Below are 17,913 nucleotides of genomic sequence, written 5' to 3' on the forward strand. Positions count from 1 at the left end.
TTTGAGAGAGAGAGTGTGAGCAGTGGAGGTGCAGAGACACAGAATCTGAAACGGGCTCCAGGCTTTGAACTGTCAGCACAGAGCCCAACGTGGGGCTCAAACTCACAAACTGTAAGATCATGACCTGAGCTGAAGTTGGACACTTGAACTGACTGAGCCGCCCAGGTGCCCCATGTTAGGTTAAATTTAAATTATTTATTTATTTATTTATTTATTTATTTATTTATTTATTGGGGCATCTGGGTGGCTCAATCAGTTAAGCATCTGACTCTTGATTTTGGCTCAGGTCATGATCTCATTCATGGTTCATGAGATCAGGCTCTGTGTCAGGCTCTGTACTGACAATGTGGAGCCTGCTTTGGATTCTCTCTCTTTCTCCCTCTCTGCTCCTCCCCTGTGCACATGCTCTCTCTCTCCCTCAAAATAAATAAACGTTTTTATTTTATTTTATTCATTTTTAAAATGTAATTTATTGTCAAGTTGTCTAACAGTGTCTACAGTATGCTCTTGGTTTTGGGGGTAGACTCCCATGATTAAATAAACATTTTTAAAAAATAAAATTAAAAATACATATATATGTATTTTTTAAAGATTTTATTTTACTATTTTTTAAAACTATGTATTTAGTTTCTTTCTTTTTTTTAATTTGATTTTAGAAAGAGAGAGTGTGAGCAGAGGGGAGGGACAGAGGGAAAGAGAGAGAAAATTTTAAGTAGGCTCCAAGCTCAGCTCAGAACCCAGTGCGGGGCTCAGTTCCACGACCCTGGGGTCATGATCTGACCTGAAATCAAGTCAGTCACTCAACCAACTGAGCCACCCAGCACCCCTAAAGATTTTATTTTATTTCATTTTATTTATTTATTTTTTTTTAATATATGAAATTTATTGTCAAATTGGTTTCCATACAACACCCAGTGCTCATCCCAAAAGGTGCCCTCCTCAATACCCATCACCCACCCTCCCCTCCCTCTCACCCCCCATCAACCCTCAGTTTGTTCTCAGTTTTTAAGAGTCTCTTATGCTAAAGATTTTATTTTTAAGTAATCTCTGCACCCAACATGGGGCTTAAACTTACAATCCTGAAATCAAGAGTCACATGCTCTATCGACTGAGCCAGCCTGGTGCCCCTTAAATATATTTCTATAATTATTCTCATCTGTTTTTTTTTTTTTTACCTTTTGAATGTAGCTAACAGAAAATTCGAAATATATGTGTGGGTTGCATCATATTTCGATTGGACAGAGCTGCTAGTGACTATTTGCAGAAGATTTCTTCCTGCTCTTATTATGGTTTGGAGGAAAGATTGAGAGAGTGTCTTTCCGGGAAGATAATAAAATATAAAGGCAGAAGAGATGATCCATTGTGCTTAGATGATATTTCTAGGTTTTATGTCATTAAATTTTTGTTCTGAAAACTGTGCTTTGGATAGGAATTATCTAGGAATTGAAGAACATGTAGAAAATTTGGGATGCTGCAATACTTGCTACTTTCTGGTATTTTCTGAGCTGTAACTGGACATCCTAGAAACCTGAATATCCATGGATTCCTGCTTGCCTATGGCAACACTAAATAAAATGGCTTAGAAGGAAGTAAATACTTATGGAATGGTCTGTTTGACGTGATGATACTGTGGGGACTAAGTGAAGCTAACATTGATCTTGCCTCTCTTATGTAAAAAAGATATCCTGTGTTGTTTATGTCTGCATTAACCCGCTAGCAGGAAAAAAATAAATAATTTGAACTGTAATTAGGTTGGGAGTAACATCTAATGACTAAGGGAGTCTGTGAGATTAACTAGTTTTGGCAAAAAGCTCTAAATAAAAGTTAGAGCTCAATTCCAAATGTTTTTTAAATTAAAATATGATTTAATTTAAAAATCATCATATTCTCTCAGATCAACAAATTAATGGGATTTCCTCTTTCCTTTTTAAAAAGCTATGTATACAAAAAGGGGTCCTCTCTCTCTTCTGTTATTCACAAGTAGTACATGGTTTGTAGACTCCTCTCCTGCCCTCAGTCATATTCAATCACTTCCTCCCTGGAGCAATGAGAAGAATATAGAGAGACAAATTAGCCTAGCACTTGGGAATGACAGAAAGCCAAACCAAAAAACTCCTAGTGTAGGTCTTCAGACACACAAATGCTCTGTGTCTATCCCTGTCTAGCATGACTCATGTTGGAATGAGCTTTCTTTTGTCTAATGAGCTCAAGAGAGGGTTTTTTTTTTTTTAATTAAAAAAAATTTTTTTTAACATTTATTTATTTTTGAGACAGAGAGAGACAGAGCATGAACAGGGGAGGGGCAGAGAGAGAGGGAGACACAGAATCTGAAACAGGCTTCAGGCTCTGAGCTGTCAGCACAGAGCCCGACGCGGGGCTCAAACTCACGGACTGCGAGATCGTGACCTGAGCCAAAGTCGGCCGCTTAACCGACTGAGCCACCCAGGCGCCCCTCAAGAGAAGGTTTTGAAATACATGCAATACATGCTGGGATTTATGGAAATGAGAGAATTAAGAATATGAGTGGCACCGAGCACAAGGAACTATCAGGGACTCTACTGGTAAGAACACAGCAGCATAAAGAAAGAAGAAATGGGATGTGGGGCTGATTTTTTCTGGGACTGGAACACATGCCATCGATGCCAGATATCGTAGCAGAGACAGATGGCATGGCAGATGCTGTGAAAGAAAAATGACTTACTACTAGGTGAACCAGAAAAAATAAACAAGAAGGACAGAGGAAAAAGTCCACAAGTTCCCCTCTGTTGTCAGCAACATCTTCCCATGGCTATAAAATATAATCGCATCCCATAGGGTTGCAGATTGCAAAGTAAGTGTCTTACTACTTTCTCCACTGATTGCACATTTGGAATTTACAGCTATTCTTTTGAGAGGACTCACTTTCTGTCTATTGGTTTTTCAAGGAAGAAGCGAAGACAACAACAAATTGGATATATGATGCCTACATATTATGAAGAAGATGCTACTGCTAACCTTTCTTGGCTCAGTTGGTTGCTGTGTGATATGTAGAACCCGGATGAAACTCGTCTTGGTTTATTCTAGAAATGTTCCCAATTAACATCCTTTCAAGGTGCAAATCAAAGGGGTTGGCATTTTAATAAATTTTTTAAAAACATGTCTTAGAAAGCTGGGCTGGGCTCTTTCATTACGTCCTTGGGGTTTAAAACAGGTGCCTATAAAAATCTTGTTAGCATGTGTTGTGGCCCCATGGAGTTGATAGGAATGGTTGAAACCAATAAAAATGATTTTCAAATGCTAAGGGTCTAATATGAGATACCCAGACACACACATACAGCACAGTGCCAACATACGTAGATTTAATATAGGAAAATTCATCAATAGGCACTTGGCAACCACTGTTGCATCACTTATATTAGACAGGAATGGAAGCAATCAAGCCTAAAATCACCAATCTGAGTTGCTGAAATAAAGACAACTGTGTGAATGATATTAAGGATTTTCTGGCCATTACAAAAAAAAAAAAAAAAAAAAGGGCTGGGGACTGGCAGGTATCCAATGACAGTTTTGTCATTATATTTGCAGAAGAAATTGAATGATTAAAAGACTATAGAGTAACGTTGGCTAACAAAGAACTACTGTGGGGCCTTTAAGGGTAATTTTGATTATATATAACATTTACTTTCTGTAGTGTTTTTAGAAACACTAATAGCTCTCTAAGGTAGACCCCATTGTATACGTATAACTTTCACTCACATACACACTTGTGACTTTATAAAATCATTGCAAAAATGAATCTTAATAACATGGAAGCCAGAAATAGGTTAGACACCTCCCCCCCCCCACCCCCCCACCCCCGTTTTTAGGGGAGCAAATGCACCCAAGGCCTCCTGGCAATCCCTATTTCTCATTTTCTTCTTATTTCCTATTTCTTCTTCCGTTGGCCGGATCAGCCCTGTCCTCTGCTACAGTAAAGTAGAAGACACTACATGCTGAGAATGGGTTTCCAAAGACTAGTATCAAACTGGCATTTCCATCAGGCCGACCTTGGAACAAGTAAGCGTACCAAGTTTGAGGATACACATTTTCTGAAAGCCAGGGAGAAATTATAGGGAAGCTCTTTCAATCTGGAACAAGTCCTACTTGAGGAATTTCTGTGGTACATTCCTACTAAATCCTCCCAGAGAAATAAGCCTCAGAGCCTGAGGGACCAGCTAAGAATGGATTCCTTCTTGGGGGAGCGTGGGGAGAGCTGACTACATTCCAGCATCAAGTGGTTGATGGCTGCAGGGCTACAAAATTCCACGTTCCTTGACCTAATCATCAACAAATGCAAATTTCTATGGTCTGACATCCTTCCTTAGACTTCTGAACTTGGACATTGACTCTTGATAAAATGGTTGACAAAATATTCTGCTCTGTGGAATTTTCTATGAGAAACTCAGGGAAAATTAAAATGTTCTCTGATTCTAGCAAAGGCCGGACAATGTTGTAATTACAAATTCTACGGGGTAGCAATCTTGTGTGTTTAATGTTAACACTCTGAAGCTCCCTTCTAATAAATTTCAACACATAATCAGTGTTCATACTGCAGACACCATTATCATATTGGTATCACATAGCTTAGATCCTAATTGAGAACTTCTCCCTTCTAGAGGTATATAATGCAAATTATAATGTTTTCTGCTTGAGAGACTCCCGCATTCTATCTCTACAATTAGACATGAGGGTGGGGCGGGGGCAAAATGGGAAAAAAAAAAAAAAACCTGAAAAATCCTATACATGATGTAATTTAATTGCAAAGGACTCTTTCCCAAGGAGGAAGACAATGCCACAAGCACTTAAAATGGGAAGCAATTTCAGTTTTTCACAGTTCCCACTAAATAGTATTTTATTTGACACTTTTGTTCATCAGATAGTTTTAGTGTTCTCTTTTTATGTGTCATTGGGAAGAGGGTGACATCATGTTATCCTTGCGATGAGCACTTCTTACACTAATAAGATGTTTATGATTGCTTTAAAACCTCTTTTTTGCTTTGATAAAAATATGTATTTCCAGATTATTTCCAGAGATAGTTCTTTTTTTTAAAATGTTTATTTTTGAGAGAGAGAGAGAGAGAGAGAGAGAGTGTGTGTGTGTGTGTGTATTGGGGTGGTGGGGGGGGGGGGAGGGACAGAGAGATAAAGACACAGAATCAAAGTAGGCTCCAGGCTCTGAGCTGTCAGCACAAAGCCCGACAGGGGCTCAAACCACGAATGAGTTGAAGTGATGACCTGAGCTGAGCTGCGCTGAAGTTGGACACTGAACTGACTGAGCCACCCAGGCATTTATGAATTTCTAACACTGCTATCGCTTTATAATAAACTGATTTTCTCAGAATTAAAAAAGCAGAAAACTCTAGGAGAAAATTACACGTATAAATATTTATATTTTAACATTTCTCTGTAGTTGCACAAGAGATAAATGGCAAGGAAAATAATTTCTATGATATTTTTTTGTCAGAAATGCAACCTACCAAAAAACTCAGATATACTTTCGTATCTACAATCATTTGGAACTTCTGTAACTTCTATAACCCTATAGCAAGAATAAACCTTTATAGAACCTGATTTATTCCAAGACCCTGGACTACCTTTTGAATCATCAAGGACAAATTTATCATCAGTATAATTTTTTGTTGATTACTATATTCTAAGTCCTTGAAACTGTGTAAATGTATGTCATATTGTAAACCTCAAATGACTTTTTGCCCTTTCCCCCCCGAAAATCTTTGTTCTCATTCACCTCAGGTAAGTCTAATCCATGCCTGCAAATCTCAATTAACTAGGACATTGTTATTAATTTGTCCTCCCAAACTATTTTCTTCCTCATTCATCTTAGGTAGGCTCCATAAATAAATGCAAATTGAAGAAAATTTAGTTTTAGGAACATTTTCTAAGTTTCCTTGGGGAGATGCCTATTGTCTTAAATTAGTTGTAACAGGAAGGCGATAAAATGTTGTAGCTCCTTGAGAATCAAAACCCAAATTGCAATGAAGAGCCTCATTTTGAAGTAGTCATTCTTATAAAACCTCTGCTCATGGCACCACTGAGCACTTGTTACCACAGATTGGAAGCTAATCAGACCCAGTCATTACAAAAGAGAAAGATCATCGAGGGACTTCCTCCAAAATAATGATGGCTGGGTTATAAACTCCCCTTCCAATTAATTTTATTGGTTTAGTTGATGAAATAGCAGAAGGGAAATGAACCTGGAAAAAGTGAGCACTGTACCCGGCAGGAGCCACAACCCCAATGCCTGGGACTGCGTACAAAATGAATGAAAATGCAGGACGCAGAGCTTTGCTTTGAGGGTAAATACTGAGGCCAAAAGGCATCCCCTGGAAAGGTTTTAATTTTCCATATGCAATCAACTAAGTCTGAATAGATTTCATTTCCTGCCGTTAGTGAAAGAAGTCGTCAAGCTAGAATCAATAACTCAAGAGTCACTTATCAAATTTTGTCACTCACCTTCCATGGGGGTGTTACTGTCTGGTCGATTTGCAAAGACTACATCCACATACTCGAGCTGCAGCCTCTGGAGGGAGCCCTTCAATCCTGGGAACAGAGGCAGGAAAAATCCAAAAAATGTTAAGTGTAATAAGCACTATTAGAAGTAGTTGAAGTTTGGTTTCCTTTAAAAAATTTACTTAAAAAAAAAAAAGCACTGGGGCACCTGGATGGCTCAGTCTGTTGAGCGTCTGACTCTTGATTTCAGCTCAGGTCATGATCTCACAGTTTGTTAGATCAAGCCCCACGTCGGGCTCTGCACTGACAGCATGGAGCTTGCTTGGGATTCTCTCTCTCCCTCTCTCTCTGCCCCTTCCCTGCTCGTGTGCCTGCTCCCTCTCTCCTCTCTCTTTCAGCATAAAAAAATAAACTTAAAAAAAAAAGCACTGAATTAATTTCAAAAAGACATGGGATACAATGAGGTATTAATTGGCCCCTAGAACCTTTAAAGAATATATTGGGGCACCTGGGTGGCTCAGTTGGCTAAGTGTCCGACTCTTGATTTCTGCTCAGGTCATAATGTCACAGTTTGTGGGCTAGAGCCCGGCATCAGGCTCTCTGCTGATAGACTGGAGCTTGCTTGAGATTCTCTCTCCCTCTCTCTTTGCCCCTCCCCTGCTCATGTGCACGCTCTCTTGCAAAATAAACAAACATTTAGAACAGATATATAGATATAGATAAAGATATATATCTCAAAGGCTGACTTTGTCCTTAACAAAGAAGAGTCTTATAACTTTCTCAGTAACTTCAGTACTCCTACCCCACCAGAAAAAAACATACTCAGTAATGATCTTTCATAGTGACTCATCTGTGGCAGTATCTAGAAGCAAAGTTTAGAATAAAAAGTAGCCTAAGAGTTTAACTTCTTGAAAAGTGGGATGGGATACATTTATTGCACATCAAAAACATTAAAATGGTATAAATAAGAAATAAGTGACTGCCAAATCCATCTTAATGTACACATGGGTTGTGACAGGAATAAAAGGATTGGCAAATGAAGGTTTTGCTCAACATTCTACTAAGTGGAACAAAGCTTGAAGAACGTTAAATATAGCTGAGCTCTACCATTTCTATTATTCCCTTTCTTTGGGGAAGAAACAAAAACACAAGAAGCTATAAAGACTTAGGGCATATAAAGGAGAGAGTGAGAGCTTAAAAAAAATCTGGAACCAATAATCTAAGTTCCAACCTAGCCATTTGGTTACATTCCTGTGACTATGCAGAAAAAAAATTATTTAAATTCAGTAAAATTAATACTTCCCTGAAATAGAATGCATTGTATATAATATTATGCAACAAAAAGGAGGACAGTTCAAGAATCATTTTATCTCATTTCCATGAGGCACAGCATTTCCTTATCAGCCTATTTAATTCCTCAGGAAGACCGGTGGTTTTTCTCTTTTTATTATAGGCATAAAATTAATTGCATGTTAAATGAGGCTCTTATACATTTAAATTTGGCTCATTTAAATTTGATTTTTCAAACTGGTTTACCAGCCAGCCGCAATTACTTTTCTGACAGGAAAATGAAGTTGTTGGATATAGTTCTGGATATATTTTTCATTCATTGAGAAAGGATTGTCTGTGTTGATGGTTTCTTAAAAGAAGGATTGATGAAGAGATTAAGGCAGACAGGTGTTATAAGTTCCAATGCCTGCTCTCAAAAAACTGCAGTGACTTTCAGGCCCAGAGGGTCACCAGCTCTGTCAAGGGGCAGCTTGAAATAAAATCTACCTTAAAAAGCACTATGATAGAAGCCACTTTTTAGAACCAATTATACATATGGAGGAAGTAAGGGAGGACAGGATAACCAAGTGAACAAATAATAGAGTATCACAGGTTGGAAAGGTTGGAAATCTGTGCTCTAGCATGCTGCGTGATTCAACTTGGGTTATTTGACCTTTTTTTTTTTTTTTGGTGGGGGAGTGGGGGTGACTCAGGTCTCTAATCTGCCGCGGAGATAACAATACTTACTACCTTCAGGATCACTGCTCCAGAGAGCAAATAAAACCAGCCGTCAAGCACTTTGTTAGCATAACAGTCTGTAGAAATGTGTTGATTATCGCAGTGGTGCTCACATCTGGAAAGGTTCAGAATCAGAGGTGCCAAAGACTAAATGCTAAAGATTTTCAGTGGACCTCCTGGTTCTGGAGGGAGGCATTTAGTGACAGTTCTGGCCCATGCTTGGCCCTGGAAACAAGTGTCCTCCTTTCTGATAATGGCCCTATCCCTCAGTGTCTCTTCTAAACAGCTCAATGTGGGCAGAGGAACTAGGAGAAAAAGCTACGGCTGGCTTGGCCACTTTGCAGTGCCATGTGATTGGCTGCGACTTGAGTCATTTACTCTCCCATGCCCTAAGCATGTGCTAAATCCCAATTTGATCCTCAAACTGTGCTGGGCTCTGGAGGTGTAAAGATGCGTGGACACTGTATTTATTTCCAAAGAGCAAGCAGTGCATAGTGAGAGCATCTGTTGGCAGAGGTTCATTGGTCAGGGTAATAACGTGTACCCACTAATAACGGCATGCACTTGATATGAAGGTCAGTCTCATTGTATTTGGTCATTCCTCACCTCTCAATTCTTTCTCTGGAAGGCATTTCTTTTTCCTTGATATATAGGCTGAGATTCAAGTGTATTCATGTGAGAATAAAAGAAATAATGTGCTGCATCACGTCAGTGATCCACCTGAACTCCCACTCTGACTTTGAAGTGAAGTAGGAGGAGATTGTGTCTTTCAGAGATCCTGTCTCCTAGCTTCGAAAATGTCAATCATATAAAGTCTTGAAATCCACCGTGTACATTTTTGGGTTTTACTGTCTGTGAGATGGAAAGTCATTGGTAAGGGGCTGGGACATGAGGAAATAGGAGTTAAGCAGGGGAAATGACATTATCAGATCTCCATTTGAGCTGGTCACGGGCCTGCTGAGGATGATCTGTCGGAGGCAAGGGTGAAAGCAGGGAGGGAGGCCAGTGAGCAGGTCACCAAGTCGGTAAGAAGTGTGCAAATTCTGGACAAGTTGCGGAAGTAGCAATAAGAGGACTTTCTGTTGTGCTGGATACAGAGTGTGGAGGTCAAAGAGTCAAGGATGACTCTTAGCTTTTTGGCCTGAAAAGTGACGTGACTGTTAGTAAGATGGGGAAGTCAGGGAGAGCAGGTTGGTGGGAGCCGTGGTCTGAGCCACTTAAGTCTGGGCAGCACATCAGTCAAGCACATGGAGCTCTTGGCAGCTGGATGGACCAGCCTGGCAACCAGAGGCCAGGTCTATGTGCAGTTGAGGCACGGGGTTTGGGATCCAGGGTACTCATTCAGGCTGGCCTGAATGACCTTGCTGATGTCGCTTAGCCTCTTTGGGCCTTTGGTTTCCTCATCTGTCCAAAGACAAAATAGAGTTACACGACCTTTCTGCTTTAATGCTTCATGTGACTACAAACCAAATCAGGCACTCCTGTCCTTTCCTGTTTGGATGCTCTAATCTTGTAGAAATAAACTACAGCAACATAAAGACATGCTCAACAAATGTCTCCTTGAAAGCTATTTAGGGTTTATCTCTAATAAGCAAATAGTCATGTTCCAGCTGCACTTAGGAAATGTTTGTTGAGCACTGGCTTGGGGCCAGGTATTGTTTTAAGTTTAAGTAGACGTGCAAAAATACGTTAACCTTGGCTGCCGAGGAACATCCGGGCAGCTAATCACAACTTAAGGGAGATAAGTGCACCAGTGCAGTGAATGCACTTGCTGAAGGCACTTTTGACTTTAGTCCGTCCCTCAGCACCAACCCAGTGTCTGTGGGAGCAAATGTAGGAGAAGCAGGAGAAAAGCTCCCTGTCCTGGAGATGTCTACAAGTTAACTGGCAATTCCTCAAAAGTCCACAGGATAGTAAGTTATGTTATATAAAGAAAATAGCTTTCAAGTGAGAAAAGAAATCTAAGTTCATTTTCCTTTAGGTTCTGCTGATTAACAGGAACTCTATGGTTCATAAGGTAAACTTTAATTCGATTTAAGCCTATTTCACAGGCATCTAAAGAAATATGCCCATTCCAGATGTTAAGCAGACTGGCATGGCCAGACATGGATCAGATGTTCGGTGTTGCCCGTTGAACTGTGTAGAAACAAGGAAATCCATAGTTTGGAGATTCTTCAAGGGTTCTACTTGAATATGCTGTGTCCACACACTTGTTTTCCTTTCTAGCTTGAAAAACAAATGTTGCCTTCAACGATGGCCACTCTTTCCCTATATAATTTTCCACCTTCTCGGCAGACCTCTCAGTCATAATTTAAGACATGCCTGTTTATTTTTATAAGGATTGTGCTGTATTAGAATAATCCATGTGGCTGTACCTCGCATTATGAAACATGGTTATCCTGAGTGGGTGATTTCAGTTTAGTATGAACATGGAACACTGGGAAGGAATTTGTGGTGAATCCATCAAGAAATTTAACCTTTAATTGAAAAAGTCATAAGTTATCTTTTTAAAATAAAAGTTCAGATAACTGGGTTTAACATTTGCCATTCATTAAAAAGTTTTAAGCAGTACTTTCGCAGATTATTTTCCTCTTCTACTCCGAAAATAATGACAGTGGGTTTGTGTTTTGAATCATATAACAAAACTGTCATTCATCTGGAGGACAAACATACACTAAGACATAACCTTTGCCTGTAAAAGTATACAGTTTATGTAATCTTACGATTTGGCTTACCATACTATCATATTTTTTCATATAAGATACTAAGAAAATTTGATCTGCTAAATTTTAATACTGGCAAAAATTGGGGCTTCAAGAGTGTTTGTGGAATGGCTGAATGAATAGAATTTCAAAGCTTAATAAGACCTTGGGATTCTAAATGGCTGTAATAAACCTATTAGTTAAATTTCTACCTTCTTCTTGTGAATCCAAGAAGCATGTTGTTGCTAATTGGATTTAAGTGAAGGCCCTTGAGCTCACTGAAACGGTCTTTCATATGAATTTTTTAAAAACTGCATTATGTACGAGACAAGCTCATTTTATATACTCTGTAAACCAGCTCAGGTGGCCAAAGTCACCCAGCATTCAAGTGGCCTGAATTGTACATGAATTGAACTTCTGTCTTGTCTTCTAAGAACACTTAAAAATATATATATATTATATATATTAAAAATAATATATTATATATAATATATAATTTATTGTCAGTAATATATAATATATATAAATTATATAAATATATAAGTATATAAATATTTATATAAATATATATTTATATAAATATATAAGTATATAAATATTTATATAAATATATATTTATATAAATATATAAGTATATATATACTTAAATTATATATAAATTTATATATAAATTTATATATATAAATTTATAAATTTATAAATTTATAAATAAATATATAAATATATATCAATTATATATATATAATTCATTGTCAAGTTAGCTAATAAACAATATATACAGTGTGCTCTTGGCTTTGGGAGTAGATTCCCATGATTTATCGCTTACATACAACACTCAGTGCTCATCCCAACAAGTGTTCTCCTCAATGCCCATCACCCATTTTCCCCTCCCCTCTGCACCCCCCCCACCCCATCAACCCTCAGTTTGTTCTCTGTATTTAAGAGTCTCTTAGGTTTTGCCTTCCTCTCTGTTTGAAAGTATTTTTTCCCCCTTCCCTTCCCCATGGTCTTCTGTTAAGTTTCTCAAATTCCACATATGAGTGAAAACATACAGTATCTGTTTTTTTCTAACTGACTTGTTTCACTTAGCATAATACTCTCCAGTTCCATCCACGTTGCTGCAAATGGCAAGATTTCATTCTTTCTCATTGTCACACAATATTCCATTGTATATATAAACCACATCTTCTTTATCCATTCATCAGTTGATGGACATTTGGGCTCAAAGAACACTTTTTAAATTTAATGTGCATATGAATCTCCAATGTTCAATAAAGTCACTTTCATCACAAAACAAATACCAATGAAATCCAAGGATAATGATTTGTAAACCTCTTCAAATTTTATTTGAGGCCTAGGAATCTAATGTCCACTCCCACCCCCCCCCCCCTTTTTTTTTCTGCAAAATTCACTCAATTCCCTGATATCAGCCTGCCTAGAAATATCCTTTCAGCTGACTCTTTTGGACTCATGAACATCTTTGTCTTAGGCTGAAACTATGATCTGCAAAATAAACAGTAACAACATACTAATAAATAATCCCAATTCTTTCTCAGTCTCAAAAGTTTGAAATGTGTTAAAGTTTGAATCTGGGTCATTTTGAATTTTCAGCTGAACTGGTTTATCCATCCTGAGAGATTAGTTCCTAAGAGAATTCCTGACTTCTTTAAAGGGACAGAGAATTTAAGGTATTTCTGTTACGTTGTCTGGGGCTTGCAGAAAACTGATTTAAAAAAGAGAATTTTGAAATTATGAACACACTGGTAAATACCGAAGCAATGGAGATGCAGTAAAAAGCACAGCAGCTTCCTCCATTCTTTCTTTCCTTGATTTTATATTCTCGTTGATTGCCATCCTGTACCATTTTCTGAATCTCTTTTTTAATCGATTTGAATTAGATTAAAAAGAAAAGAGAAACAAGAACTCTCCAGGCAGCACACTGCTGCCTTGTTTTTCCGCTTAGTACAACAAGCTTACACGAGTTATTTCTCTTTGGGAGGGGGCAGTTATTTCTTATGGACAGGTTTCACGGTAGATGACTCAAGTCACGGGGGCAAGACTAGAGCAGGAATAGTTAACAGTTTTAAGAGGCAGGCTGGATTTTACTTTGCAAGGTCAAAGTGGGCATTACGGCCTGAGAAGGGATTTAGTTTGGTTTAGGAATGTGAAAGCTTTTTCTAGTGCTAGAATGTGCTTATTCCTTGTGGCAGCCTTAGAACGTTACTTGGTAAAGGGGGCCCTTAACCATGGTATGAAGATTAACAGTGGCACTGTTAAGAATGATGACGTAATGACAAAAATAACATTTATTAAGTGCTTATTATGTGATGGATATTGTGCTCGATGTGAATTCTCTAAAATCAGTTTCTGTATAGTAATGTTGTAAAGTAGGAATATTTATAGCCCTTTGTATAATCAAGAAGATGGAGGCTTAGTAAGGTTGAATAACTTGCACAAAGTCCCCTAGCTCCTAAATGACATAGTTGAAACTTGAACCACTGTTTGTCTGGTTTCAAAGCCCAATGCTTAGAAATATATTAAAAATTAGTTAGTGAGAAATACCAAACTCATACAAACACTTTGCAAGTGTCATACAAACACTTTGGAAACAACTGAATGATATATTTATTACTGTTAACAAATTTATATGCAGTTTATAATTATATATGTATATAATTATATATATAATTTATTATATATATAATAATATATATAATTTATTAACTATATACACATGTCATTAATATATAAATTATACATATTAATTATATATGTGTTATTTATATAATATATAAATTTATATATAATTTATATAAATATATAGATTATAAATTTATTTTATATATTTATAATTTTACATAAATATATAATTTTATATAAATATATTATATATAAATATATGGATTATATATAAATTATAAATATATAAAAATTTGTATATATATAAATTTGTATGCATATAAATGTATATATGTTATTATTATTATTATTATATAAATAGATTCTCCAAGATCTGGCTTCAAAAACTTTCTATTTTATTCAATTTTTAATTTTTTAATTTTTATATTTTTAAAGTAATCTCTATATCCAATGTGGAGCTCTAACTCATAACGCTGAGATCAGGAGGGACATACTCTACCGAATGAGCCAGCCAGTCGCTCCAAAAGTCTTCTTTTTAAATTAAATGACTGAATACCAAAACTATTTTTTTTCCCCTAGTGGAAGTCTAAGATCTTTCCAAGTAGTTCTCTTTACACATTAATAAAGAACTCCAGTTTCTAAATTGGGATGAATGTCTTCACATTAGATATTATTCTTCAGATTAGGTTCATGGGGACGGAAAAAACTTTATAATGAAATGAGAGCCTGGAAGAAAATATTTGCAACATATGTAACTGACAGAAGTGAACATTATTAATATACAAAAAGCTCCTAAAAATAAGATCAAGACAAACAACTCAAAAGAAAAATAGCTTAAGAATACGAAAAGTTAATTCTCAGAGAAAGCACAAAATTATAAAAAGTAGCTCAAATTCATTAATAAATAAATGTATAACTAAACAAATAAATCAAATGAACTCATCCATCGGATTGGTATATTCCTTTTTAGAAAATAATTTAAAATACGCATTCTTCTTTGACCTAATAATGCTGTCTCCAGTATCGATCACATTTACATGAGGACAGCCATTTGTATGATATTTTGTAACACTAAAACCAAGAAATAACCTGCAAATCATGTGTACATGTGCATGTGTACGTGGGTGTGTATATGTCTAAAATGTATTTTAATTATAGAAAAAAGTAAACTTTTGGTTAATATGTATAGCTTGATTCCACTGGTTTCATACCTATGTTTTTGTATTTATAAGTAAGTGTGGATAGATAGATAGATAGATAGATAGATAGATCAATTTAACTGTGGGAATAAGTTGGGAAGGACAGGTACCAGACTGTCACACTGTGAGATAAGATGAGGTAAGCAAAAGGAGGACTTCTTTATTATTTTTAAAATGGTGAGACTAGAGAGTATTTCATGTTTTTATTGACTTTGGCATTTCATAAATGAAACTAATTATCAAAAGAAGAAAAATCATCTGTCTTAATAATTAATCAGGAGCCTAAAGTTATAAAAATCTTGTATTTATACAGCCCCATCTAACATCTTTCTCTTATTGCAAAAGGTAGAAGTGTAACATTTTTTGTAATACATAGACAAACAAGAAATACATAAAAATTCCTCACAATTCTTATAGTCTTCCCAATGAAGTAGAGTAGTACTCTACTACATAAGAGTTCTAGAAGACTGTACTATTTCCTGTTCATTTCCAGGCTCTACAAAGTTTTTAGTACAATTACAAAAGCAATGCCTCTCTGAATCAGTTACAAATCCCATTACAAATGCACTGAAAAAAATAAAGTATCTAGGAATAAAGTTAACTAAGGAGGTAAAGACCTATGCTCCAAAAACCATCATACACTGATGAGAAAAACTGAAGATGACACAAACAAATGTAAACATACTGCATACTCAGTAATTGGGAGAAAATTTTGTTAAAATGTCCACACCACCAAAGCAATCTATACATTAATGCAATCCCTACCAAAATACCAACTGCATTTTTCACAGAACTAGAACAAATAATCCTAAAGCTCGTATGGACCCACTGAAGATCCTGAATAGCCAAAGTCGTCTTGAAAGAGAAGGACAAACTGGAGGTATCACGATCCCAGATTTCAAGATATACTACAAAGCTGTAGTAATCAAAACAGTATGGTACTGATACAAAAATAGACATGGATATCAATAGAACAGAATAGAGAGCCCAGAAATAATTCCATGAATATATGGTCAATTAATCTATGACCAAGGAGGAAAGAATACGCAATGGAAAAAAGATAGTCTCTTGGACAAATGTCCAGTTTGGGAAAACTGGACAGCTACATATGAAGGAACGAAATTGGACTTTCTTACACAATAACAAACTCAAAATGAATTAAAGACCTAAATGTGAGCCCTGAAACTATAAAATGCTTAGAAGAACATGTAGGCAGTAATCAGTAATCTCTTTGACATCAGCCACAGAAACATTTTTCTACAGATGTCACCTTTGACAAAGGAAACAAAAGCAAAAATAAACTATTAGGACCACCCCAAAATAAAAAGCTTTTGCACAGCGAAAAAACCGCCAACAAAACAAAAGGCAACTCTCTAGATGGGAGGAGATATTTGCAAATGATATATCCAATAAGGGGTTAATAGTCAAAATATATAAGGAATTTATACAATTCAACACCAAATAAGACAAATATTCCAACTAAAAAATGGGCAGAAGACATTAACAGACATTTCCCCAAAGAATATATGTAGATGGCCAACAGGCACATGAAAAAATGCTCAACATCACTCATCAACAAGCAAATGCAAATCAAAGTCACAATGAGATACCACCTCATACCTGTCAGAATGGCTAAAATCAACAACACAAGAAACAACAGGCACTGCCCAGGATGTGAAGAAAGGGGAACCCTCTTGCACTGTTGGTGGGAATGCAAACTGGTGCAGCCACTCTGGAAAACAGCATGGAGGTTCCTCAAAGAATTAAAAATAGAATTACCATATCATCTAGTAATTCTACTCCTGGGTATTCACCCAAAGAATACAAAAACACTCATTTGAAAAGATACATGCACCGCTATGTTTATTGCAGCATAATTTACAATAGCCACCATATGGAAGCTCTCTGAGTATTCTCCCATAGATGAATGGATTAAGGAGAGGTTGTATATATATATACAATAGAACACTGCACAGCTATGAAGAAAGAATGAAATCTTGCCATTTGCAACATGAATGGATCTAGAGGGCATCACGCTATGTGAAATAAGTCGGTCAGGGAAAGATGAATACCATATGATTTCATTCGTATGTGGAATTTAAGAAACAAAACAAATGTACACAGAAAGGCAAACCAAGAGACACACTCTTAAATATAGGGAACAAACTGGTGGTTACTAGAGGAGAGGTGGGTGGAGGGATAGGTAAAATAGGCGAAGGGAATTAAGAATACACTTATCGTGATAAGCACCAAGTCATGTATGGACTTGCTGAATCACTATACTGTACATCTGAAACCAATATAACACTGCATGCTAATTGAATTGTAATTAAAAACACAAAAATTTAAACTAAGGTAAAACTATCATCGCCTTAGCATATATCCACCCAAAACCTAGTATGTAGATATTCACAGCAGTATTATTCATAAGTCAAAAAATGAAAACAACCCAAATGTACATCAGCTGATGAATGGATAAACAAAATGGGGTCTACCCATACAATGGAATTTTATTTGGCAGTAAAAAGGATACATGTTATGATACATGTTACAACATGAACATTATGCTAAGTGAAAAAAGCTAGTCACAAACTATTACACATTATATGATCTCATTCATATAAAATATCGAGAATTGGCAAATTTATAGAGACAAAAGTAGATTAGTGGTTACTTGGGGCTGTGGAGGAGGGTAGAGAGAGGGTGGGAACTGACTGCAAGCGGGTACTAGGAATTAGGAAATTTTTTAAATTGAATTTACAGTGATGATCACACAACTCTGTTATGCTCAGAACCAGTGAATTGTACGCTTTAAATGGGTGGACTTTTATGTTATATAAATTATATCTCAATTAAAACCTTTTAGAAAGTCTTAGGGA

At 36.6% G+C, this 17,913-nt stretch overlaps 1 protein-coding gene across 5 annotated transcripts in view; it reads right to left on the reverse strand.

The window, feature by feature from the left end:
• Window positions 1-17,913, reverse strand: part of KCNAB1 (potassium voltage-gated channel subfamily A regulatory beta subunit 1) — a 411,162-nt gene that overhangs the window by 54,881 nt on the left and 338,368 nt on the right. For 3 of the 5 annotated variants that reach the window (XM_019440216.2, XM_019440219.2, XM_019440223.2), the window contains exon 8: window positions 6,490-6,576. The exons of the other annotated variants lie outside the window; for them this stretch is intronic. In XM_019440216.2, coding sequence (XP_019295761.1) covers window positions 6,490-6,576 — 87 coding nt within the window. The remainder of the gene's footprint in view (window positions 1-6,489; window positions 6,577-17,913) is intronic. 5 annotated transcript variants of the gene reach the window in all.

The sequence above is a fragment of the Panthera pardus genome, unplaced genomic scaffold, assembly GCF_024362965.1.
Source record: "Panthera pardus isolate Hobbes unplaced genomic scaffold, ASM2436296v1 HiC_scaffold_16, whole genome shotgun sequence".
NCBI lineage: Eukaryota > Metazoa > Chordata > Mammalia > Carnivora > Felidae > Panthera > Panthera pardus.